Genomic DNA, 26185 nt, shown 5'->3' with positions numbered 1-26185 from the left:
TGGTTGTGGCGCACGGGCTTAGTTGCTCTGCGGCATGTGGGATCTTCCCGGACCAGGGCTCGAACCCGTGTCCCCTGCATTGGCAGGCGGATTCTTAACCACTGTGCCACCATGGAAGCCCAACTGGTGGTTTTTTGAGAGATATCATAAGATATTCTCTCTTTCTGAAACTACCTACCTGCTGGGTCTTCTTGGAAACCTAGAATTTCTACTTCTTAAGGCAGTGTTTCTCAAAGTGTGGCTCTCATGCTGTCTGCATCCAAATCACCAAGAGGGCTTGTTTAGAATGCAGGTTCCTGAATCCCACCGAAGACCTACTGAATGAGAATTTCTGGAGGTATGCCTGGACATGAGATTACTCCCTCTCTTGTAACTATTGGTGTATCTGGTCTCTGTCTTTGCAGTAGCAGTCAATGCGATATATTTCTTTATTTTTTTTTTTTTTGAGGTTTGAACCCAGAGTATTTATTGTCATGGTAATATGAAGACATGTTCATATTCCTGTGCTCTTCTTTTTCCTTTTTTTACATATATCTCTTCTTTTTTGGATTTCCTTCTCTTTTAGGTCACCACAGAGCACCGAGTAGAGTTCTCTGGGCTATACTGTAGGTTCTCATTAGTTATCTGTTTTATACATAGTAGTGTATATGTGTCAGTCCCAGTCTCCCAGCTCATCCCCCCACCACCTCCCGTTCCCCCTTGGTGTCCATACATTTGTTCTCTACGTCTGTGTTCAACAAGATATATTTATTTGTTTACCTGCTTGTGTTTCCTGTTGAGACTGTGAACTCCTTCAGGGTAGGTATTGTGTTATTCATTGCTTTTGTATTCCAAGCCCCAGATCAGGCACATTTAATTGCTGTAGTTCTCAAAGGGTGGTCCACGGAGGCTGGGAGTCTCAGAGACCACTTTAGGGGTCACAAGATCAAAATTGTTTTCTTAATTGTATCAGGACATGATTTGCCTTTTTTGCTATGCTGTTGACATTTGCACTGTTGATGGAAAAGCAGTGGTGGGTAAAATTGCTGGCGCCTTACCAGGAATTAAGGCAGTGGAAACAAATTGTTCTACCAGTCACTGTATTGTCCACTGCCAGTTTCACTTTAAAATATACTTCATGAAGAGTAAAAATTATTAATTTTATTAACTCGTAACCCTTGAGTTCACACCTTTTTCACATTCTATGTGACAAAATGATTAGTATGCATGAAACGATTCTGCGGGCCGAAGTACATTGGGGAAAAGCGTTCCTGGACCCAATTCCAACGTGTGTGTAGAGGCCTCCACACACCAACAAGCAATTCTTATCCGCCAGACGTTGCCATGACTTCCTCCTTGGCTTCAATTAACTTGCTAGCACGGCTCACCGAACTCAGGAAAACCCATTTATTTACTAGATTACCGGTTTATTATAAAAGGATATAAAACCACAGCCAGATGAATGATAGAGATACATGGGGCATGGCCTGGGGAGAGGGGGCGGACCTTCCGTTCCCTCTTCAGGTGCACCACTCTCCCCAATCCTCACATGTTCCCCAACCTGGAAGCTCTTAGAACCTTGTCCTTTGGATTTTTAGTGAGGCTTCATTACAAAGGCATGACTCAGTCACTGGAGGTTGGCAAGGGATTCAACCTGCAGCCGCTCTGCCCTCCCCAGAGGTTGGGCGTTGGGACTGAAAGGTCTCACCCTCTAATCACATGGTTGGCTCTCCTGGCAAGCAGCCTCCCTCCTTCTTTGGGATCCAAAAGTCACTTTCCCTGAAGCGTTTTCAGGACCTGAGGACAAGAGACCAAATATTATCTCACTGCTTTTATAGCTCAGGAAAGTCCAAGGGTTTTGGGAGCTGTGAGCTAGGAATTGTGAATTAATATGTACATTCATCTGAATGACCAAATATTTTTCCCGTAAATCACAATATATTGCAGCTGGTCTCTTGAGGAAAAAGCACGTGACATTATTTGACTTGGTAACTGAACTAGCTACTCTTTTTTTCATGGAACATCATTTTTAGTTGAAAGTATAAATGACAGACAAACTGTGGCTATGCAGATTTAGGTATTTGGCAGAACTTTTCTAGAAAAAGTGAGATTGTTACTTCAAGGAAAACAACTGACAGTATTTGTTGCCAATAATGAAATTAGACCTTTACAGGAAAAAGGATTTTGGAAGACTTTTATCTGCTATGAGCTTGACAGCTTCCCAATACTTAAGAGACTTCTAATTAGATTGGTGGTAATTTAAAAAATAGTGAAATTTGTTAACATTTGAAAGGCTGCATAGCTCAGTGAACTGATATTTTACAAATGACCAATGCATGATGTCATCAGTCATGCATGGGTAAAAGATCTATTCAAAGTGCAAGATAGACCAATGGTGGGTTTTTTTTGTTTTTTGGCCGCACCTTGCGGCATGTGGAACTTCCCCGACCAGGGATTGAACCCACGCACCCTGCAGCAGAAGCACAGAGTCTTAACCACCGGACTGCCAGGGAAGCCCAAGACCAATGGGTTTTAAAGTATCAGAGTACAAAAATTCACTAATATGTTTTCAGATTCCACATTGCAACTAACTTTTTTTTTTTTTTTTTTTTTTTTTTTTTTTTTTTGCGGTACGCGGGCCTCTCACTGTTGTGGCCTCTCCCGTTGCACAGCACAGGCTCCGGACGCGCAGGCTCAGCGGCCATGGCTCACGGGCCCAGCCGCTCCGCGGCATGTGGGATCTTCCCGGACCGGGGCACGAACCCGTGTCCCCTGCATCGGCAGGCGGACTCTCAACCACTGCGCCACCAGGGAAGCCCCTGCAACTAACTTTTAAGAACCTACCATTTGTTGAATTTTATTGTAGTAGTAAAAAGAATACTCCACAGTTATCTGAAAAGGCCATTAAAAGATTCCTTCTTTCTTCAACTACACAGTGGAGTGAGGCTGGATTTTCTTTATCTACTTCAACCAAAACTAAAATTGTAACAGGTTGAATGCAGAGGCAGATATGAGAATCCAGTGGTTTTCTATCAAGCCAGACATTAAAGAAATTTACAAAAATGTAAAGCAATGTCATCCTTTTCTGTGGTTTTTAAACAATTATTTTGGAAACTAGTTATTTTTCTGTAAAAATATTTACATAAAATGGATCTTCTTATTTTTAAATGAATTAAATGTTTAAATTTCTCGGTTTTAACATCTAGTACAGTAAATAGTGATAGATACAATCTACATAAACACTCTTTATAGAGTTCTTAATAATTAAAAGTATAAAGGGTCCTGAGACAAAAAAAATTGAGAACAGCTGGTATAGAGGCTGCAACAGGGATTTGGAGAAAGAGGGCCTAAATTCAAGTTCCGGTTCTATCACTTAACTGCGATTTTAGGTAAGTTGCTTAGGTGCAGGCTCTGAAGACAGACCTTGTGTTTATAATATTGGCTCCATCACTTGCTGGTAGTATGTGAGTCACTCTACCTTTGCAAATAGGGATAACCTACTTCATCAGGTTGCTGTGAGAATTCAATGGGATTATACTTGTCAAATGCTTACAGTTGTTACCTACAACATAGAGTTAAAAGCTAGCTACTGGTATTAGTTATATTAGCTAGTCATCTGACAGGATCCTAGAGGCTGAGGCACAGTCCTGGCTTTCTTCATCCTCTCTGTGTTACCGAACCCAGGTCCGGCTGCTTGCCACTGGAAAGCCAATTCTCGAGAGATGAGTGTTGGTAGGAAAGGAAAGCTTGCTTTATTTCGGAGGCTGGCAACCAGGGGAGAGGGTGGACTCCTGTCTGAGAACCAACTCCCGATTGCTCTCAGGGGACAGGGGCTTTTAAAGGGGAGTTTCAGGGCTGCATAGGCGGGGGCAGAACAGCACAGTTAGTTCTGACAGTCATCTTGAAACCAGTTATGTGGTGGTCTGGTCAGCGTCATCTTGGTTGTTTTAAGAACAGTTAATCTTTAGTTCCAGGGTTTCCATTTCTTTGAGGCCAGTTTTTGGAATTGTGGCAGCTTATGTCATGGCTACAGTCTGGTCATCATGTAGTTAACTTCTTCCACCTGGTGGGGATTTCAGTATCTGTAAGACAGCTCACAGGATAGGCTCAGAATATTATCTATAGCCCTTGAGGAGGGACTGAAGGTCCTTGACTATGCTTAATGACTAAACTATTATCTGGTCTCCTTTGACTGTTTTCCTTTGTTTCTGCATTTTCTCACTTCTCTGATTAAAGTTATTCTTTGGCTAAAGTTTTTCCACAGACAGAAGGCGGGCTGAGGACATGGGGTGAGGGGGCAGGGACCGTAGGGTCCTGCTCCGTTTCATCTGCAAAGAACAGAAGCTATTCAGGTGTTATAAATTTGAGGAGCAGGTATAAGTAAACTTGTGGATAATTGTGTGTGGCTCTTAAACTGTAAGAGAATCTGTTATAAAAAAATCCCTTTTACTTTCCTTTTTCTCAGCTTTTGAAGAAATAACAAGACTGAAAAACACTCCCTGCACCCTTGCCCTATAATCTAGTTAGAAAATAGGAAAGTATTTTATTGCATGCCCGAAGGAATTGAAGTCTTCCAGAAAACTAAATAGGAGAGCTGGCAGGGCTACTACTTGGGAAATTCTTTTAACCTCTTGACCTCAGTTATGTCATCTTGTTTGGACAAAAATATCTCATCTCCAACCCTCTTGCGGCTTTTGAATCCTGCCAAGCTCACCTCTACATCTTTTAAAGATATCTTTTTGGCAGCTTCTAAATCCCAATAAACGCAAAGGAGAGGGGCAAAGACCCAGAGACGACCTTTTGTTCCCTTGCAAATGCCAATGGTATCCGTTCTCAGCACCCAGAAGTGGAGGTCTGGGTAGACGCAGCTGCCGCCAGCGCCTGTCCTACTTCTCACTAGGGGCATGGCATCCGGGCGTCCCCGCACCATCCCGGCCCATGAGCAGGGTTGGCCAGGGTACCACCGAGTCAGAGGTCTGTTTTCCCATCTATTAAGTGGGGAGACTGGGTCATCTTGAAGAACCTTGCTTTCACTGCAGTTTGAAACGCTCCCCACCTATAATGTCTCATTCCCCATTCCTGCCTTCTAAATACCTGAGGCCTCGCACCCAGACCCCGCGCGCGGGTACCGAGCGGAGGGCGCGCCGCCAGCAGCACCCGCGTGCCCAGCGCTCCGACCTCCAGCCCGCTCGGAGGAGCACATCTCGCGCGATTCCCTCCACCTCTCGCGACACTTCCCGCCAGCGCCCCTGCGGGCCTCCACGCCCCACCAGTTTCCTCCACGCAGCGGTCCCCGTCACCTCACCTTTGATCTCGGCAGCCCGGCCCGCTGCTCGCCAGCTGGGAGCGCGGCGGAGCCCTGTGTTGGGCGCGAGCCCGGCGGGGCCGCAAGCTCCGCCCTGCTCTGCTCCGCCCCGCCCCTCCTGGGCTCGCGGGGAAGGCCTCCGCAGGGGATATGTCGTAGCCCACTCAGCGAAGGTAGGAGAAGTTTAAAGGCTGCGGGGCTGCCAGGTGAGTCTGCGGCGGTGCGTTGGGGGCGGCGGCCGGGCCCAGGGCTCCGACCGGCGTGCGGGTGGGAGGCACTGCGGGATAGAGATGCCCGGGGCGAAGGAGAACGCGATGCCCGGGGCAGGGAAGGGGGGCTGGGAGGACCAGCCCTGGCGGGGTGGGGGTGACCTCGGTTACAGCGACGCGGCCAGGGCCCCTTTTACATCGACCGTGCCCGAAGGCACCGGGAAATTACCTCGTTTTCATCCACGCTCCGCTCCTCTCTGCGGGGCTGGACGCGGGACGGGGAGAGGCGTCCGCGAACACTGAGGTCCCAGACCTGGGCTGCAGGAGGCCCGGGGTCGTGGGGAGAAGGGACACGCAAGGTGGCGGAGGTAAATTCGTGCTGGGAAAAAAGATAAAGTGGCGGAAGCTGGAGAGCGTCCGCTCCGAGGGAGGCCGGGTGTTTGCGGTCCCGCTGCGCTCGGTGCTGAGATAGCGATGGTCTTGCCCGCGCCCCTCCGAGGAGCCTGGGTTTACTTTCGACGTCTGCAGTGTTAGTCTCTGCGAGTGTTAAAGGGGCGGAAACACACAGGTCACGGTCTTCCTTGAGGGAAGGAGGCTTTTGAGGTCACTTGTTACTTTTCGTCTGAGACCTGGATGGTGCGAGTGCGTGCGCGCGTGCGCACAGTGGCCCCAAGCGAGGATTCGCGTTTTCAGAATTTGTACTATAGTCTCTACTTAAGCACCCTTCAAGCATTGATAAAAAGTGACTGGTTCTTAAGTGAATAGTTTTATTTTCAATATTGTGATTCTAGTAGTCATGTAAATGTGTAATGACAAGGGCCTGGAGCCTAAAACCAGGTGTTATTAAGACGGAGTACGCGTTTTTGCCTTGGGACCAGACTTAGATTGGAAATTGGGGTAAAATTTTTTTTGCAGGCAAGATTTCGACCATGTGTTTCTTGTGATTCCAGTTTTGTTTAATTAAAACCGTGCAGTTTTCTGAGAGGATTGGAAGATCAGTGCAAAGTGGTTGGTCTAACTGTAAGAAGCGTTTTGTTTAAGGCCTCCTTCCTCCAAAAAAAAAAAAAAAAACCCCATAAACAAAACCAAAAAAAGCTGTTAATTTATGTTATTTCTGTTTTAAATTATGTAGCCTCCTTAGATTTTTTTCAGAAATGACTCCTTAAAAATGACCAGTTTTGTGTGTGTGAACAATTACACTGTTAATAGAAGGAAATTTTATTGATCGTTTTCTTTTGTCTTTTAGAGAAAGAAATGTCATCAGTGGGATCACACGAGGAACAATTGTCCCAGTCAGATCCATCCCCGTCACCAAACTCATGTAGTTCCTTTGAGCTAATAGACATGGATGCTGGCAGTTTGTACGAACCCGTTTCTCCTCATTGGTTTTATTGTAAGATAATAGATTCTAAGGAGACATGGATTCCTTTCAACTCTCAGGATTCACAGCAGCTGGAAGAGGCATACGGCTCTGGTAGGGTGAAAGCTATGACTTGTAATAGACAAGGACTTACTGTCATTTCTCTAAAACTATAATATAAAAGTTCTTATAGTGAGTGCTATTAGAAGTAAATTTTAGATTTTTTTCTAGTTGTCTCATAGCATTTTTTTTGCTTTACATTTTTTATACTTTCCAAATTTTACTTAATAATCTTTTCTTTTTAACATCTTTATTGGAGTATAATTGCTTTACAATGGCGTGTTAGTTTCTGCTTTATAACATCCTATAGCATTTTTATATAGAAGTTCTGCATTACTATCCAGCCAATTTATAATATTCAAGAATTTGGTCTGTATTTTGAAAACAGTACCTATTGTAATTCCTACTTAGTTAACCAATAATGTTTCTTATGTTTCAGTTTCTGTTTATGAAGAGTGTGGTGCGGGTAGTGTCACATTGCAAAAGAATGAATTCTTTCATTTTTCTCTTGTTTTTTCTTGTCTTATGGAAACAAGAATGATGCTGGTTACTACTTTATCATCATGATGGTCATTAATTTATCTTTTGGTCCCTTAAACAAAAAATTCAGAAAAGCTTTCTTGTATACATTTTTTTTTTAAGGGACACTCCTATCTCTCCTCAGAAAAAGAACAAAACAGCGTTGGGTATTATTTTTTTTCATGTTTCATTAAAACCGAGAATGATTTTGATGGTTTATAAAGTAGTTTAGCCAAGAAGAAACAGATCATTCGTGTGTTTTATAACATTATTGAGAGCATAACTCAGAGTTGTATTTTGGGAGCTTTATTTTGCTATACTATGTACTTCTTTTCCCCTTTCCACTCCTGATAGGAAAAGACTGTGATAGGACAGTTGTGCCCACTGATGGGGGCAGATACGATGTTCATTTGGGGGAGAGGATGCGGTACGCCGTGTACTGGGATGAGCTAGCATCGGAAGTGAGGCGCTGTACCTGGTTTTACAAGGGAGACAAAGATAATAAGTATGTTCCGTACTCGGAGAGCTTCAGCCAAGTGTTAGAGGTATTCCTGTGACCCTTTTTTACTCATTTTCTTCATTGTGTTCTTCTCTCATTTCATAATCTTTTCTTCCTCTTGTTACTTATTCTGTGAATTTACAGAGAGAGTTTGGTTCTATTTGCATCACAGTTCATAGCATTTCTTTTTGCAAGTTAGTTTCAGGATAAAGTAGTTTTATTTTCAAATTTTGAAATACTATGGAAACTATTATGTATTTAAATTAAAATTTTTTTTCTCTAATGGTGATCTTTGTGAATATTTAGACGGTGACCACAGGATTGGTCTTTTTTGCCTTTTATTTTTCTTGCTCTGAAAATATTCTGAAATTTGCTTTAAATTGGAGTAGGATATTAATATTATTGAACAAAATATATCAAAATGTGAACAATGATTATTTCTAGTCTTGATGATGGAATTGGGACTGATTTTTTTCCTTTGTCCTGTACTATTATTGTAATTTTAAAAGAATTTTAAAATAAATTTGATAAATCAAGAGAAAGAACTTTATATGTAATGTAATCCTCATTTTATGGATAATATACATGCATTAACATTATTGAAAGAAATATATCAAAATGTGTACAGTGATTATCTCCAGTCTAGATGATAGAAGTAGAAGTGATTATTTTTTCTTTGTTCTATACTAGTACCTGTTCTCATTTTAAGAGAAATAAAATAAATTTGATAAATTAGAGTAAGATATTCTTATTATAATTGTTTATCTAGCAGTATTCTTGTAAAAAAGTTCAGTTTTAATAGAAAAACCATTACGGAAATCTAATGAAATGTGTTTTCTTTTAAGGAAACTTACATGCTTGCTGTAACTCTGGATGAATGGAAAAAGAAACTGGAGTCTCCCAACAGAGAAGTTATTATATTGCACAATCCAAAGGTAAAGCAAATTAATGCCCTTCTTTAACATTGGAATTAAAGGTTAATTGCATTAGTAAGAAGAACTTAATTGGTTTCTTTTTCTGGGGAGTCTACGTGGGATAAACTTTGGACATTTTTATATTGCATTCACAGTTATGAAACTTGAAGCTTTGGCTCCTACCGTCATTTCCTCGTTCAACTCTTACACAAAAATTTTCTTAGGGAAAATTATGTCACTGTAGATTTAGAAAATCACTGACACGTTATGTGGGCACCTCTTCCATGTGTAGGGTATGGTTGAAAGATCTGTTAGCCTGATGAATTTTCATTTTCCTTTTTTTTTTTTTTAGCTTTACTGAGGTATAAATGACAAAATAGTAAGTTATTTAAAGTGTACAACATTAGCCTAATGTATTTTCAGGATTCTCATTTCAAGCTGTAGGAGTCGCATATCAAAACTCCAGTTGAGATTTGACTATGTGTTATGTTTTAAAAGACCCGTTCCTACCCCTCAGAATGTATAAATAGAAGTGTCTTTAATGTAGAGTATGTTTATTGCTCTGATCTTTTTTATTTAAGCTTATGGTACATTACCAGCCACTCGCAGGGTCTGATGAATGGGGTTCAACACCCACTGAGCAGGGCCGACCTCGAACAGTGAAGAGAGGGGTTGAGAACATCTCTGTTGACATTCATTGTGGTAATGTTAATCATTCATTTTTTTTCTTATTTTCTGATATACTTATTTGTTTATGACTTAAATCGTGGTCTTTCTCTATGGCTTTAGATTATGTCAAGGCTTAAAAATGGTCTTTAATCAAATGGGCTTATTCTAAGTTAAGATTAGCATTACTTCATCTACTAAGAATCTTAATAGGTACAAAAATCTCTTTTAAAGTTGCTAAATATATATGGTGGGATGGATAAAATTTGACAGTACTAATCAGGAGGTCACTAAGTACAAATGAACTGATTTAGTCCTAATTCTAAGAAGTGTGATTCCACCTGCTTGATTATTAATTTATTCCTGGTAACTCCTGAAGGTTTTCGGGAGGTTTTCAACCAGGGAAAACTATTTTTCAGTAGGACCTTGATGGTTATCCATTGCTCTCTAGCTAGGGTCATTTATGGTTGGTTTTATAATATATTTAAATGGATTATAAAATTCCTTTCATCTTTCAGAGGAGATGGCTTGTCTCTTGGACAAAGTCGTAGACTTACTGTAATTTGAAAAGATGAGTTTAAATTTTCAGGCTTCAAATACATACCAGACTTTATTGGTACAACTGATAAAAATAGAATATTAGGTAAAAGTATCCTGTCAATATTAAATTACTTGAATTTGGTAACTGCCCTGTGGTTAAATAAGAGCATATTCTTAGTAAATACTTAATAAAACATTAAAGGGTTAAAGAGATGTGATATGTGCCGTCTGATAATGTATGCAACCTGCTCCCAAATGGTTCAGAAAAATAAATGTGTGTGAATACACATACACATAGAGAAATAAAGCAAATGTGGTAAATGTTAGTGTTGAATCTGTATAAAAAGTACATGAGAGTTTCTGTACTGTTCTTTCAAGTTTTCAATAAGATTGCAGTTATTTCAAAATAAAATGTTTAAAAACTTGAACAATTTTTTCACTGACTTATTACAAGATAAATTAGAAACAAAGTAAAATCACTATATTTTTACTAAGTAGTTAAATATGGGACTATCTGTGTCTTTTAAAATATCTGCTCATATTTTAACTTGCCCATTTCTATTATCTATTCATTGTGAATGTTTGATTTTAGAATACATGACTAGTTATATAGAGTAATTTTTCTTTGTAATTTCACTTGTAGGGGAACCTTTACAGATAGATCACTTGGTTTTTGTAGTCCATGGGATCGGACCAGCCTGTGATCTCCGCTTTCGAAGCATTGTACAGTGTGGTAGGTTTGCAAAGCATGTCATATTAGATCATGTAAGGGGACTGTTAGTGCTCCTGTGAGTTGAGATAAAGTGTTGTCTTTAGTCTGTTGTCTTAGCTGCATAATCAGATTTGGAGAGCTAAAGACAGGTGGCAAGGTAGTCAAGCTTCCCAGCTTAGATCTAAAGTGCTAGTAAATTCCTTAGGCTAATAGGTTTATATTCTTAACTAATAATTCTTGAGTGAATAAGCCCTCAAGTCTTATAAAATTGTTTTATGATGTGATGGTCCTGTTTATAACCATTCTTAATTTAAAGGGAACCATAAATATATGACCATGAAGATAATATAGTTTAAATGAATAACAGAAGCTTCAACCATTTTTGTAATTCAGACTGTGATAAACCTTATGATATTCTAATTGGAATATTTAGGTCATTAGTATAACTTGACTTTGAAAGGTAGTATTCATAGTCTAACTGCCCTGATTTGGGAGTCTGATCCTAATGGCTAATGCTTCTAAGCATAAACCTCCTAGAAGGTTAAGATCGACACAATATGAATTCCAAACAGCAGTGTATTTTTTAAAAATTTAAAATATTGGGTAAAGGTTGTTTATAAGAACCAGAAAGTTAGGATAGGAACCTGACTGCAAGGCCAACTGCCATAGTCAAGTGGTGTTTTTAAAAAAATTGAAACAGTTCCCTTGACACGGCAGAAGTTTTGAAGTTGCTGTGTGATTTTTTTAAATATAAAAATGTTTTGTATAGTAACAGCAGTTCTATATTAAAGGAATGTCTTTTCCTACATGCACCGTTAATTTTTTCTTGAATACTCACTCTACTTTTGACTCGAGTCAATAGGTGCTATAAGCAAATATAGGTGGATGTAGTATACTTATAAGATCTGTTGCATCCTCACTCTACAAATCGATCGCTTCACCGTTAATGCATAGTTAATTTTCTTTTCTAGTTAATGATTTTCGCAGCGTTTCTTTGAACCTGCTACAGACGCATTTTAAGAAAGCCCAAGAAAATCAGCAGATTGGGAGGGTAGAATTCCTCCCAGTCAACTGGCACAGTCCTTTGCATTCCACTGGTGTGGATGTGTGAGTAGTACTTTACACCTTTGAGTTGCTAACTGTGATTGTAATGTTTTCTGATCATTGATATGCTTAGGAACATTTCTGCTATAGCTGATTGTATATATAAAATTTTGTTCAACAGAAAAGTTTTTGTACTTCTGTGTCTTTTTCTTAGAGATACATTATTAAGTGCAGACCAATCCCTTTGTTTAACTAGCTCGGGTTAGGAGTGGGGCGTTGTGTGTATCTTCTTCCAGTATGTTTTACTGGCTCATTAGTGTTTACTATTACAGCTTTATTATTTCTTTAGCATAAAGCCAAATGTTGCTTTCTCCCCATAGCGTATAAGCATCTCCATCTTAAGATGTCAAAAGCCAGCCTACCTCAAGATGCACAAAGTATTTTGTTGTTCCTTTTGTGATCACATTTAGATAATATTTGTCCAAATTTGGGGAAAAAAGGAAATTCCCAAATATTAAATTATTGGGGTTTGTAACTTGAGGTATAATTGGTGCAATGACTTTTTTTGTGTGTGTGTTACGCGGGCCTCTCACTGTCGTGGCCTCTCCCGTTGCGGAGCACAGGCTCCGGACACGCAGGCTCAGCGGCCGTGGCTCACGGGCCCAGCCGCTCTGCGGCATGTGGGATCTTCCCGGACCGGGGCACGAACCCGTGTCCCCTGCATCAGCAGGCGGACTCTCAACCGCTGCACCACCAGGGAAGCCCGGTGCAATGACTTTTAAGTGATGGCTTTCTTAAGTTACAAGCTCAGTAGTTCTGTTTGTAAACTTTTTGGTAATGTCAGAGAAGGTTGCCTTACATTAAGGATATTCAGCTGTGGGCTCGCCAGAAAGAAGTATTTTCATAATATTGTTCTAGGATAAAGCTAGGTGATGCTTCTCTGGTAGATAAAGGAAGTAGCATTGTTTCCATGCTGGTCTTGGAAATGGCTTTTCTGATTCCGTGTCTCTCAGTTCTTAATACCGTATGATTTGAGCATATTCCACGTGCCAAATGCTCCATTGTGGTGTTGCTTTTACTAGGTGTACAGAGGTCGCATTCTTTCATATTTGAGCTGATGCTAAGAGGTTACTAGGGGCACATAGCCCTCTCTAAACTACAGAAGATGTTGAAGGTTTGAGGAGTCTTTCTGCGAGCTTTGAGAAAGCTTTATGTGGAAGCTGATTTATACTACGTCAACATTGTCTTCCTTTGCGAGATATGAGTTCTGTTTGTCCTTGGCATCTGGCAGTCTCACCTTCTTTCAGCTTTTAGAATTCGGCATAGAGAGAGAGAGCTGATCCATTTATCATCTGACTTGTGATCAAAAAACCTTAATGCTGAGAATTCTAGGAAAAGCCTCTTGTATCTTTTAAAAAACTTTATTATAGAGAATTTTGTACACAAAAGTAGCGTATATAATGAACCTTCATGTACTGATTGTGACTACCCAGCCCAACAAGCCTCAGCACGTGGCCAGTTCTGCCCCATCAATATCTTCCATGTACTGCCGATCCCTCCACTCTATTACTTTTGGATAAAATCTTAGACATCATATCATTTCATCTGTTAAATGTTTCAGTTTTTATATCCTTTTAAGGATTAAAAATATATATATAACACCATTATCACATCTAAAAAAATTCTTAATATCAGCAAATGTACAATCAGTGTTCGAATTTGTAATTGTCTAATAAATGTCATGATTTATATATACATATACATATATAATACACACATAGTTTAAACTGGGATCATAAATTGCAATTAGTTGATGTCTTTTAAGTCTCTTTTAATCTCTTGATTACCTTTCTGTCTCTTATTTTCTTGTAATTTATGTCTTGAGGAGGCTGGGTTTTTTGTCTTGCAGTTTCTCACACTCTGAATTTTGCTGGTCACATCCCTTTGGCTTCATTACAAATGTCTGTCTGTCCTCTATATTTCCTGTAAATTGATAGTGATCCCTCGTATCTTAATTTCTAAGTGTAATTTGGATAATAACTTAGAGGAGGCTATGGAATGTATTTAGGTTTTCTGCTTAAAATATCTTTCGTTTTTTCAGAGATCTGCAGCGAATAACTCTGCCCAGCATTAACCGCCTAAGGCATTTCACCAATGATACAATTCTGGATGTCTTCTTCTACAACAGCCCCACCTACTGTCAGACTATTGTGGACACAGTTGCTTCTGAAATGAACCGATTATATGTACTTTTTCTGCAGAGGAACCCTAATTTCAAAGGGGGCGTATCCATCGCTGGTCATAGTTTAGGTAACGGATTCTATGTGGCCAGAGATGACTGTCACATTTTAAGGATACCTGTTTTTGAAGTACAGTGTCTTTTATCAGTATCAGATTCAGAGGTCTAGAACTGGTCTATGATGAAGAATTTGGAAGGGGTTGGAAGGGTGGTGGTGGGTTGGAAAGAATGACTCCCTACTTCATAGATTTTGCTTCATGGGTAATTGGCTTATTACTTTTTTTGTATAAAAGACAGCTCTTTAGTGCTAATGCTTTGAAATGGTCCCTTCTTTCTTCTGTTTTACTTGTAGGTTCACTTATATTGTTCGATATCCTAACGAATCAGAAAGATTCTTTGGGGGATGTTGACAGTAAAAAGGTAATTTAGATGTTCAGATAGGTTCTTTTGTATGCTTTCTTAGTAAGCATTTTTAGATTTTAGGCTTTTTGTTTTTCGCTTAGTCTCATACCATAATATTTACATTTATTTTAATTTTAACAGACTTGTAATTATCTCTGTCATTCTTGGATGATAGAAGCAAGATAGTAGTATGCTTCTACAAATATTTGCCACATTCTAAAATAATTATAGGTATCTTAGTTTTTCATTATAAATATGCACTACTGATCTGTTATTAGAATTATAGAATCATTGAGTTGAAATGGAATTTGCATATGAGGAAATGAAGAGTGAATTGGATGCAAATTGATATAGTTTATAGAAATTCTGTTTGAAAGCCATCCTTAAACATTAATAAGAGCTCAGGGAAGGCTTTATTAATGATGATGAAGAATACTTTGATACTCATTCATTCACTCATTCATTTATTTAAAAACATTAGGTTTCACCTGACTGCAAAAACTTAAAGATCACATCTTAATTTATATTTCGTATAAATTACAATTTATTCAAAGTTAAGATAGGTCTCTGTGGATATCTAACATAGTGCTTTCCATTATTGCAAAGTAATATAAAAATCTGAACGAATTTAGAGAATACGAGCTTTACAATTTAATTTTTAGGATTTGCCAAGTATTTTCATGGATCAAGGAGACATACCAACACTGGAGGAAGATTTGAAGAAACTTCAGCTCTCTGAATTCTTTAGTATCTTTGAGAAGGAGAAAGTAGATAAGGAAGCTCTGGTAAAAATAATCTTTTAAAACTTAGCACTATTACCATTTTCAGTATTTTTAAAAATAAATTTATTTTATTTATTTATTTTTGGCTGCGTTGGGTCTTCGTTGCTGCGCGTGGGCTTTCTCTAGTTGCAGAGAGTGGGGCTACTCTTCGTTGCAGTGCGCAGGCTTCTCATTGCCGTGGTTTCTCTTGTTGCGGATTATGGGCTGTAGGCGCGCGGGCTCTAGAACGCAGGCTCAGTAGTTGTGGCCCATGGGCTTAGCTGTTCCGTGGCATGTGGGATCTTCCCAGACCAGAGCTCGAACCGGTGTCCCCTGCATTGGCAGGTGGATTCTTAACCACTGTGCCACCAGGGAAGTTCCCCATTTTCAGTATTTTTATTGCTTCTTTTCATCGTACTGCTTGCTAAGAGCCTGCCCTTTAGAAACATTTTAGTCATAAATACTTCGTTATCATTAGTAATGCTCTTTAGCCTTATTTGTGTGCTTTTTATCATATAAAGTGATCTTTGCTTTGTGGAGTTTCAGAGTTCCAAGGAGCCATGTTAATAGCAATGGAGTAAAGACTAAAACACAGCACAGCTCTGAAAACATGAGAGCAGGAATAAATGACCACTAACTTTTCCAACTCTTATTTGCTGTTATACTTTCTAGAGCTCTACTGTGGATATTTGCTTGTTTATTTGTTTTTGTTACCACTAGGGAGTCCTAGTCATGCAAAGCAAAGAACAACAGAGTGTTTAGGCCTTATTCCTCTCAGAGAACAGGGCATTTACTTATTTATTTTTAGGACATTTAATTGATTTTATTTTGCCTAGAAATAAGAAAGATATTTGATTTTTTATGCTTAGGCTTTATGTACAGACAAAGATCTTCAGGAAATGGGAATTCCCTTAGGACCAAGAAAGAAGATACTAAACTACTTAAGGACCAGAAAAAATTCAATGGTATGTGCTTAATATAGCTTGTAGGATTAAACAATTTTTTGACTTCCTTGTATCCTTGTGCTTTGTGTGAGGTGTTTAGTATAGGGAGCTAAGCAATTTTTAAAATTGGACTTTGGCTCTCTTTTCAGAAATGAAACACATTTACTTTATTGATATCTTTAAAAGTGTTACTAGCTTCAGAAGTCTTATCTCCCCTGGACTTCCACCATTCAATTTTTTTCCTTTTTTTTTTGTTGGTTTTGTAACTGCTTTATTGAAATATAATTCACAACACATACCATAAAATTCACCCTTTTAAAATATACAATTCAGTGAGTTTTAGTATATTTGCAGAGTTGTATAACCATTACCACTATCTAATTCCAGAACATTTCCGTCACTGCAAAAAGAAACGTCATATTCATTAGCAGGCACTCCCCATTCCTCCCTCCTGTGAACCACTGATCTATTTTCTGTCTTCATGTATTTTCTTTGTCTGGATATTTCATATAAATGGAGTCATACAGTATGTGGCCTTTTGTGACTGGCTCCTTTCACTTAGTATAATGTATTCAAGGTATAACCATGTTGTAACAGTGCTTCTGCACTGAGCATTTTTGGCCACTGATTCCTTTCCATAGTCTAGTCAATCATTTTTCAACCTTTTAGCAGGTTGCTCAGTTCTGATTTAAGGCTGATAGAGACATGCTACTTGCTTTGATTAGAAAGGCATAGCACTTCATTGAACTCCTCAGCAATCCCCAACATCATTCCACAGTGCTCTGCTATCGTTTTCTCTCATGATGGTTGCCTAAAGTTTCAACTGCTACCCACATGGCTTTGTACAGCTTTTACTATTTCAGAGCATGTAGGGATATCAATTCATAATTTAAGGCAACTTTTGTTTTCATCAGCTTTATCTTGTTCTCTGAGAGATTCTTCTTAAAATTGTTGACTACCATTTCAAAACCTTCCCAAGCATCCTTTTAAACCAGTAGAAAACTGTATATTCCTTTGGATATTTTCACCACATAGCAGCTCCACAGAACTATTTTTCATTCTTTAGGGTATTAATAGACCAACCCCGCAATCACCTGCAGGGGCGAATATGTCTAACATCCCCAGAGAATCGGAGCTCTGCAGTAGTACGAATGGTACTGGAAATGATGAGCATCTGGATGTGGGCATTGGGCAGGTAACAATGCTAATTCTCTTTGGTCATTTTATTGTTTGCCATTGGTGTGGTAGGAACAGATGTAACTTTTGTTATTAATGTGAGATGCTTTTATTTCCTCCTTCCAGGTGCCTGTAAAATACCCCCGACTCATCTATAAACCAGAAATATTCTTTGCCTTTGGATCTCCCATTGGAATGTTCCTTACTGTCCGAGGCCTAAAAAGAATTGACCCCAACTACAAATTTCCAACATGCAAAGGTTTCTTCAATATTTATCACCCTGTAAGCATTGGACAGCTCTTGTGGTTTTACCTGAATATTAGGGCTTATTGGTAAAGAGCATACGATATTCTATTGTGTTGATTTACTTTTTTCTATATTATTCTGTAGTAATGAGATAATTTATAATAGTATGAATCTGGAAGTGATGGGGCAGAACAACTACATTAAAAAAAAATGAGCTTATAATTATTCTTGCCTGATACATAGCTCCTGAGACTGTCATTATCTTTCTTCAGCAGAGGTACATGTAGCTATTGTTTTTCCTATGTAGTTTGATCCTGTGGCCTATAGGATTGAACCAATGGTGGTCCCAGGAGTAGAATTTGAGCCTATGCTGATCCCGCATCATAAAGGCAGGAAGCGGATGCACTTAGGTAAGTCTTGAGTATAGAACCTGATAATTCTAGACCTTCTGGTCAGTGCAGACTGACTGGACCTCATTCACTTTGTTTGGCTGTGGTGAACCCTTTTACCTCTGTAAACCATGTAATGTTCTTTTTCATATATGTTTCAGAACTGAGAGAGGGCTTGACCAGGATGAGCATGGACCTTAAGAACAACTTGCTAGGTTCGCTGCGGATGGCCTGGAAGTCTTTTACCAGAGCTCCATACCCTGCCTTACAAGCTTCAGAAACTGCAGAAGAAACTGAAGCAGAACCTGAATCAAGTTCAGAGAAGCCTAGTGGTCAGTGACACTGTACATATTGATTTCCTGCACCAGGCCAGATAAGAGGGACTCCATGGTGTCTGGTTCTTATTCTCCCAGGGTCTTCTTACTTTTTCTCCTTTTTATTGTTTAGGACCAATACTATGAGTCCTAATGGGCCTTCAGCTCTGCTGGTGTTTTCTGTCATCTAATAGCCACAAATTTTGGAAAAACATTATTTGTGAGGGAAGATGTCAAGAGAAGCTGAGCATCTAGTAATGAGGCTTGAAAACATTCCCCACTTGGGCACTATGGCAGTGATGCTCAGAGCCTACACCGTGAAGAACCTTGCTTTTACAGGGGAATGTCTGTGTATTCATGGGTTGTTTTTATTTTCCTGGCTCGGGACTAGCTAGGACACTTTTGCTCTTAATTTCACAGTTAATATTGCATTCTTTTGCTGTAGTTTTCAATTGCCTAAGGAGTTCTAACCCTGTTTGTATTTAGTTTATAAACCAAAGGCAAATGGAATTAGCCATTAAAGGTACAGGAAGGAAAAAAGGGATTGGATAAAATCAGTGTGCCTTGAGGAGAAGCTTTAAGGGGATTGAGAGGAGGAAAATGAGAGAGAGATTTCTGAGCAGGGTAGCTCATCCTATGGTAAAGCTGGAGCCTGAGGAAAAGTAAGGACAACCTTGGAGGGCTGGACGCTTTTATATTCTTATCATGGTTCTTCTGTATCCAGATGTTAGCACAGAAGAGAACCTTGTGGCAGTTAAACAAGAAGCCCCCCCCATCCATGTGGGAATGCTGAATGGAGGCCAGCGCATTGACTATGTGCTACAGGAGAAGCCCATTGAAAGTTTTAATGAATATTTATTTGCTTTACAAAGTCATCTATGCTACTGGTAAGTGTTTGTTTTTTTAAGTCTATCTTTTTTTAAAATTAATTAACTTATTTATTTTATTTTTGGCTGTGTTGGGTCCTCGTTTTGCGCGTGGTCTTTCTTTAGTTGCGGCGAGCGGGGGTACTCTTCGTTGCTGTCATGGGCTTCTCATTGCGGTGGCTTCTCTTGCTGCAGAGCAGGGGCTCTAGGCGTGTGGGCTTCAGTAGTTGTGGCTCACGGGCTCAGTAGTTGTGGCACACGGGCTTAGTTGCTCCGCAGCATGTGGGATCTTCTCGGACCAGGGCTCGAACCCGTGTCCCCTGCATTGGCGGGCGGATTCTCAACCACTGCGCCACCAAGGAAGCCCCTAAGTGTTTGTTTTTGTGTTGGAGTTTTTTTGGTCTTAATTGTTTGTTAAGATTTCTTCAAATGACACGAGTGTGCTGTTTTGTAATTGTCTGAACAAGAAATCATTCTAATCCCAAATGTACACTGGCCTGTCCTCCTTTTTCTACATCTATCAAATATCTGTGAAATAATTAAGACTTATTTCACTAAGCGTAATATTCTTTAGCTCCATCCACGTTGCTGCAAATGGCAGAATTCCATCTTTTTTATGGCTGAGTATTATTCCATTGTAATATATACCACATTTTCTTTATTCATTTGTCTGTTGCTGGACACTTAGGTTGCTTCCATATCTTAGTTATTGTGAATAGTGCTGCTGTGAACATTGGGGTGTGTGTATCTTTTCAAGTTAGTGTTTTCGTTTTTTCTGGATATATACCTGGGAGTGGAATTGCTGGATCATATGGTGGTTCTATTTTTATTTTTTTGAGGAGCCTCCATACTGTTTTCCACAGTGGCTGCACCATTTCACATTCCCACCAACAGTGGACAAGCATTCCCGTTTCTCAACATCCTTGCCACTGTTTGTTATTTGTGTTCCTTTTGATGACAGCCGTTCTGACAGGTGTGAGGTGGTATCTCATTGTGGTTTTGATTTGCATTTCCCTGATGCTTAGTGATGTTGAGCATCTTTTCATGTGCCTGTTATCCATTTATGTGTCTTTCTTGGAAAAATGTCTATTGAGGTCTCCTGCCCATTTTCTGATGGGGTTATTTGTTGTTATTGTTTTTTTGATATTGAGTTTTATGAGCTGTTTATATATTTTGGATATTAACCCCTTATCATTCATATCATTTGCAAATATTTTCTCCCATTCAGTAGCTTTTCCTTTCATTTTGTTGATGGTTTCCTTTGCTGTGTAAAAGCTTTTACGTTTAATTAGGTCCCATTTGTTTATTTTTGCTTTTATTTTTTTGCCTTAGGAGACAGATCCAAAAAAATATTGCTGTGATTTATGTCAAAGAGTGTTCTGCCTATGTTCTCTCCTAGGGGGTTTATGGTTTCCAGTCTTACATTTAGGTCTTTCATCCATTTTGAGTTTATTTTTGTAAATGGTGTGCAGAAATTTTCTAATCTCATTCCTTTACATGTAGCTGTCCAGTTTTCCCAGCACCACTTGTCAAAGAAACTGTCTTTTCTCCATTTTGCATTCTTGCCTCCTTTGTCATAGATTAATTAACCATAGGTGTATGGGTTTATTTCTGGGCTCTTAATTCTGCTCCATTGATCTATGTGTCTGTTTTTGTGCCAGTACTAATCTGTTTTGATAACTGTAGCTTTGTAGTATGGTCTGAAGTCAGGGAGGGTGATATCTCCAGCTTTGTTCTTTTTTTCTCAAGACTGTTTTGGCAATATGGGGTCTTTTGTGATTCCGTATAGGTTTTAGGATTATTTGTTCTAGTTCTGTGAAAAATGTCATGGGTATTTTGGTAGGGATCTCATTAAGACTGTAGATTGCTTTGGATAGTATGGCCATTTTAACAATATTAATGCTTCCATTCCAAGAGCATAGGATATCTTTCCATTTCTTTGTATCATCTTCAGTTTCCTTCATCAGTGTTTTATAATTTTCAGAGTGTAGGTTTTTCACCTACTTGGTTAAGTTTATTCCTAGGGTATTTTATTCTTTTTGATGTAATTTTTTTTTTGATGTAATTTTAAATGGGATTTTTTTTCTACTTTCTCTTTCTGATAGTTCATCATTAGTGTATAGAAAAGCAATAGATTTCTGTATATTAGTCTTGTATCCTGCAACTTTACTGAATTCATTTATTAGTTCTAACAGTTTTTTGGTGGAGCCTTTAGGGTTTTCTATATAAAGTATCATGCTATCTGCAAATAGTGACAGTTTTACTTAGGGTTTTCTATATAAAGTATCATGCTATCTGCAAATAGTGACAGTTTTACTTCCTCCCTTCCAATTTGGATGCCTTTCTTTTTTTTTCTCCTTTCCTTCTTTCTTTTTTTTTTTGTCTGATTGCTGTGGCTAGGACTTCCAATACTATGTTAAATAGAAGGGGCAACATTAGGCATCTTTGTCTTGTTCCTGAATTTGGAGGAAAGGCTTTCAGCTTTTCATTGTTGCATATGATGTTAGCTGTGGGTTTGTCATAAATGGCCTTTGTTATGTTGAGATATGTTCCCTCTATATCAACTTTGATGAGCGTTTTTATCAAGAATGGATGTTGAATTTTATTAAATGCTATTTCTGTGTCCATTAAGGTGATCGTGTGGTTTTTGTCCTTTCTTTCGTTGATGTGGTATATCACATTGATTGATTTGTGAATGTTGAACCATCCTTGTGTCCCTGGAATAAATCCCACTTGATCATTATGTATGATTCTTTTTTTATATTGTTGGATTCAGTTTGCTAATATTTTGTTGAGGAGTTGTGCATTTATATTCATCAAAGATATTGGCCTGTAATTTTCTTTTTTTGTACTGTATTGGTCTGGTTTAGGTATCAGGATAATGGTGGCCTTGTAGAATGAATTTGGGAGTATTTCCTCCTCTTCAGTTTTTTGGAATAGTTTAAGGAGGATAGGTGTTAGCTCTTCTTTGTATGTTTGCTAGAATTCCCCTGTGAAGTCAGTCCTGGACTTCTGTTTCCTGAGAGTTTTTTTAAATTACAAATTTAATTTCACTAGTGTTTGGTCTGTTTAAATGGTCTGTTGCTTCTTGATTCAGTCTTGGCAATTTTTATGTTTCTAGAAATGTGTCCATTTATTCTAGGTTGTCCAATTTGTTGGCATATAACCGTTCATAGTATCCTTTTATGATTTTTTATATCTCTGTGGTATCAGTTGTAATTTCTCCTCTTTCATTTCTTATTTTGTTTATTTGGGTCCTCTCTCTTTTCTTCTTGGTGAGCCTGGCTAGAGGTTTGTCGTTTTTGTTTATCTTTTCAAAAAACCAGCTCTCATTTTCATTGATCTTTTCTATTGCTTTTTTTAATCTCTATTTTATTTATTTTCTTCTCTGATCTTTATTATTTCCTTCCTTCTGCTGACTTTGGGCTTTGTTCTTCTTTTTCTAATTCCCTTAGGTGGTAGGTTTGTTTGAGATTTTTCTTATTTCTTGAGGAAGGCCTGTATAACTATAAACTTCCCTCTTAAATCTGCTTTTGCTGCATCCCATAGATTTTGGAGAGTTGTGTTTCCATTTTTATGTGTCTCAAGGTGTTTTCTGAGTTCCTCTTTGATTTCTTTATTGACCCATCATTTTTTAGTAGCATGTCATTTAGTCTCCATGTGTTTGTTCTTTTCCCATTTTTCTTTCTGTAATTGATTTCTAGTTTCATACCATTGTGGTCAGAAAAAAGCTTGATATAATTTCTGTCCTCTGAAATTTGTTGAGACTTGTTTTGTGGCCTAACATGTGATCTGTCCTGGAGAACATTTCATGTGCACTTGGAAAAAATGTGTATTCTGCTGTTTTGGAATGTAATGTCCTGTAGATATCTATTATGTCCAATTAGTCTATTGTGTCATTTAAGGCCACTGTTGCCTTATTGATTTTCTGTCTGGATGATCTTTCCATTGATGAAAGGGAATGTTAAAGTCTCCTACTATTACTGTACTATTGTCAGTTTCTCCTCTTATGTCTGTTACTATTTGCTGTATATATTTAGCTGCTCCTGTCTTGGATGCATATATGGTAACAAATGTTATATCCTGTTCTCGCATTGATCCCTTTATCATTATAGGATGCCCTCCTTTGTCTTTTTCTTTTGTTATAACCTTTGTTTTAAAGTCTATTTTGTCTGATAGGAATATTGCTGCCCCTGCTTTCTTTTCATTTCCATTTATGGGAAATATCTTTTTCCATTCCCTTATTTTCAGCCTGTGTGTGTCTTTAGCTCTGACATGAGTCTCCTGGAGGCAGCATACAGATGGGTCTTGTTTTTTGTCCAGTCACCCACCCTGTGTCTTTTTTTAAATTAATTAATTTATTTTTGGCTGCATTGGGTCTTTGTTGCTGTGCGTAGGCTTCTCATTGCTTTGGCTTCTCTTGTTGTGGAGCATGGGCTCTAGGCACGCGGGCTTCAGTAGTTGTGGCTTGCGGGCTCTAGAGCGCAGGCTCAGTAGTTGTGGCGCGCGGGCTTAATTGCTCCGTGGCACATGGGATCTTCCCGGACCAGGGCTCGAACCCATGTCCCCTGCATTGGCAGGCGGATTCTTAACCACTGTGCCACCAGGGAAGCCCCACCCTGTGTCTTTTGATTGGAGCATTTAGTCCATTGACACTTAAAGTAATTATTGATAGGTAGGTACTTATTGCCATTTTATTACTTGTTTTCCAGTTGTTTTTGTAGTTCTTCTGTATTCATTTCTTCTTTTTTTTCTTCCTTTGTGGTTTAATGATTTTATTTAGCAGTATGCTTGTGTTCCTTACTTTTGTGTGTGTGTATATATGTTGTAGTTTTTTTGATTTGTGATTACCATGGGGTTCTTATATGTTGACATATATCTACTTGTGTTAAACTGGCAGTCATTTAAGTTCAAACATATTCTAAACAACCTGCGTTTTTTTACTCCCCTCCCCTGCATTTTGTGGTTTTGATGTTATATTTCACATCTTCACGTTTATCCCTTAACTGTTTATTGTAGTTATAGTTGCTTTTACAGTTTTTTGTCTTTTAATCTTCATACTGGCTTATTTAAGTGGCTGATCCTCAGTCCTTACTATGTATTTGCCTTTTCTGTTGGGATTTTCCCTTTTCTATAGGTTCTTACTTCTTTTCCACTTAGAGAAGACCCTTTAACATTTCTTTTAGAGTAGGTTTAGTATTGATGAACTGTTTCAGTTTTTGCTTGTCTGAGCAGTTCTTTATCTCTTCTTCAATTCTAAATGATAAACTTGTTGGGCAGAGTATCCTGGGTTGCAGGTTTTTCCCTTTCAGGACTTTGAATATATCATGCCACTCCCTTCTGGCCTGCAAGGTTTCTGCAGAGAAATCAGCTGATAGCCTTATGGGGATTCCCTTGTATATGACTCTTTTTTTTCCTTGCTGCCTTCAGAAGCCTCTCTTTACCTTTTGCCATTTTAATTATGTTATGTCTTGGTGTGAGTTTGCTTGGGTTCATCTTGTTTGGGACGCTCTGTGCTTCCTGTTCCTGGATATTTGTTTCCTTCAGGTTTGGGAAGTTTTCAGCCACAATTTCCTCAAATACATTTTCGATGCCGTGCTCTCTCTTTTCTCCTTCTGAGACCCCTATAATGTGAATGTTGATACATTTAATGTTAGCCCAGAGATCTCTTATACCGTTTTCATTTTAAAAAATCTCTCATTTCTTTTTGCTGTTCTGATTGGGTGATTTCCATTATTCTATGTTTCAGATCACTTATGTGTTCTTCTGTATCACTTAGTCTGCTATTCAGTCCTTTTAGTGTGTTTTTTATTGCAGCTATTGAATTCTTCATTTCTGATTGGGTCTTTTTTATACATTCTAGTTCCTTGTTAAAATTCTCACTATGTTCATTTGTTCTTTTCCCTAATTCAGTTAACATTTTTTAATTAACTGTGTTCTGAATTCTTTATCTGGTAAATTGTTTATTTCTGTTTCATTATTTTTTCATGGGTTTTCTCTTGCTGTTTCAATTGAGAGCAGTTCGTCTGCCTTTTCATTTTGTTTAACTTTTTCTGTCACTATGAATTTAGGTGAAACAAGTTACCTATTGTGGTCTGAAAGGGGTATTTTTTTTTTTTTTTAATTTTTTGCGGTACGCAGGCCTCTCACTGCTGTGGCCTCTCCTGTTGCAGAGCACAGGCTCCAGACGTGCAGGCTCAGCAGCCATGGCTCACGGGCCCAACCGCTCCGCGGCATGTGGGACCGGGGCACGAACCCGTGTCCCCTGCATCAGCAGGCGGACTCCCAACCACTGCGCCACCAGGGAAGCCCCTGAAAGGGGTATTCTTATGTGGGAGCATCCTTATACAGACTGTGTGTGCCCGGTGCCTTTGATGGGAGTGCAGGATTTGATGACATGGACAGAGTCATCTTTCCTCAGCTATCACCTTAGTAGGGGGTGGAGCTGGAGCTGGGTGTGAGGTGGGACTTCCCCTCTGCTCAGTGGCTGTCACCATACAGTTGGGGACAGGGTCTGATTCTAAGTTGCTGGAGCCAAAGCCCTGAGGGTCTGGCCCAGGCTGGCTCTGTTCCCTTTAGGTGTGTTTCCCACCCCCCTGCACTGGAACCCTTGCCCCAGAGCTGGGGAGGGCAGACAAAAGTGGGGCCCATGTGGGCTCTCTGCGCACAGAGGTCTGAGCTGTCTGCCATGTGCAGCCTTGGGTGCGTGTCCCCTTTGTCCCTCATGGTCGATCACTGCCCCTGGCCTCCTCTGTCTTGTCATGGGGCCACACTGCAGGGCAACTGGGGCCTGTGTGGACTCTTGGCGTATGTTGGGGCATAAGCTGTGGGGTAGGGGCCGCTGTCAGAGTCCTGGGCTTCTTCTTTTTTTTTTTTTTTTTTTTCTTTTTTGTGGTACGCGGGCCTCTCACTGTTGTGGCCTCTCCCGTTGCGGAGCACAGGCTCCGGACGCGCAGGCTCAGCGGCCACGGCTCACGGGCCCAGCCGCTCCGCGGCATGTGGGATCTTCCAGGACCGGGGCACGAACCCATGTCCCCTGCA

General features: G+C 39.5%; 1 protein-coding gene across 2 annotated transcripts in view; it reads left to right on the top strand.

Moving 5' to 3' along the window:
- Positions 1 to 5246: 5246 nt before the first annotated feature.
- Positions 5247 to 26185, top strand: part of DDHD2 (DDHD domain containing 2) — a 24409-nt gene continuing 3470 nt past the window's right edge. The window contains exons 1-16 of one of the 2 annotated variants that reach the window (XM_007127467.4): positions 5247 to 5490; positions 6740 to 6967; positions 7787 to 7977; positions 8777 to 8866; positions 9427 to 9547; positions 10695 to 10784; positions 11735 to 11870; positions 13909 to 14117; positions 14399 to 14466; positions 15111 to 15233; positions 16079 to 16174; positions 17220 to 17348; positions 17456 to 17611; positions 17883 to 17985; positions 18126 to 18296; positions 19003 to 19165. In XM_007127467.4, coding sequence (XP_007127529.1) covers positions 6748 to 6967; positions 7787 to 7977; positions 8777 to 8866; positions 9427 to 9547; positions 10695 to 10784; positions 11735 to 11870; positions 13909 to 14117; positions 14399 to 14466; positions 15111 to 15233; positions 16079 to 16174; positions 17220 to 17348; positions 17456 to 17611; positions 17883 to 17985; positions 18126 to 18296; positions 19003 to 19165 — 2066 coding nt within the window. In that variant the 5' untranslated portion in view covers positions 5247 to 5490; positions 6740 to 6747. The remainder of the gene's footprint in view (positions 5491 to 6739; positions 6968 to 7786; positions 7978 to 8776; positions 8867 to 9426; positions 9548 to 10694; positions 10785 to 11734; positions 11871 to 13908; positions 14118 to 14398; positions 14467 to 15110; positions 15234 to 16078; positions 16175 to 17219; positions 17349 to 17455; positions 17612 to 17882; positions 17986 to 18125; positions 18297 to 19002; positions 19166 to 26185) is intronic. The other variant, XM_028481079.2, reaches the window with a different exon arrangement.

Source organism: Physeter macrocephalus, chromosome 20 (assembly GCF_002837175.3).
Source record: "Physeter macrocephalus isolate SW-GA chromosome 20, ASM283717v5, whole genome shotgun sequence".
NCBI lineage: Eukaryota > Metazoa > Chordata > Mammalia > Artiodactyla > Physeteridae > Physeter > Physeter macrocephalus.
The sequence above is the reverse complement of the archived record's forward strand: the minus strand, read 5'-3'. Positions and strand labels throughout refer to the sequence as shown.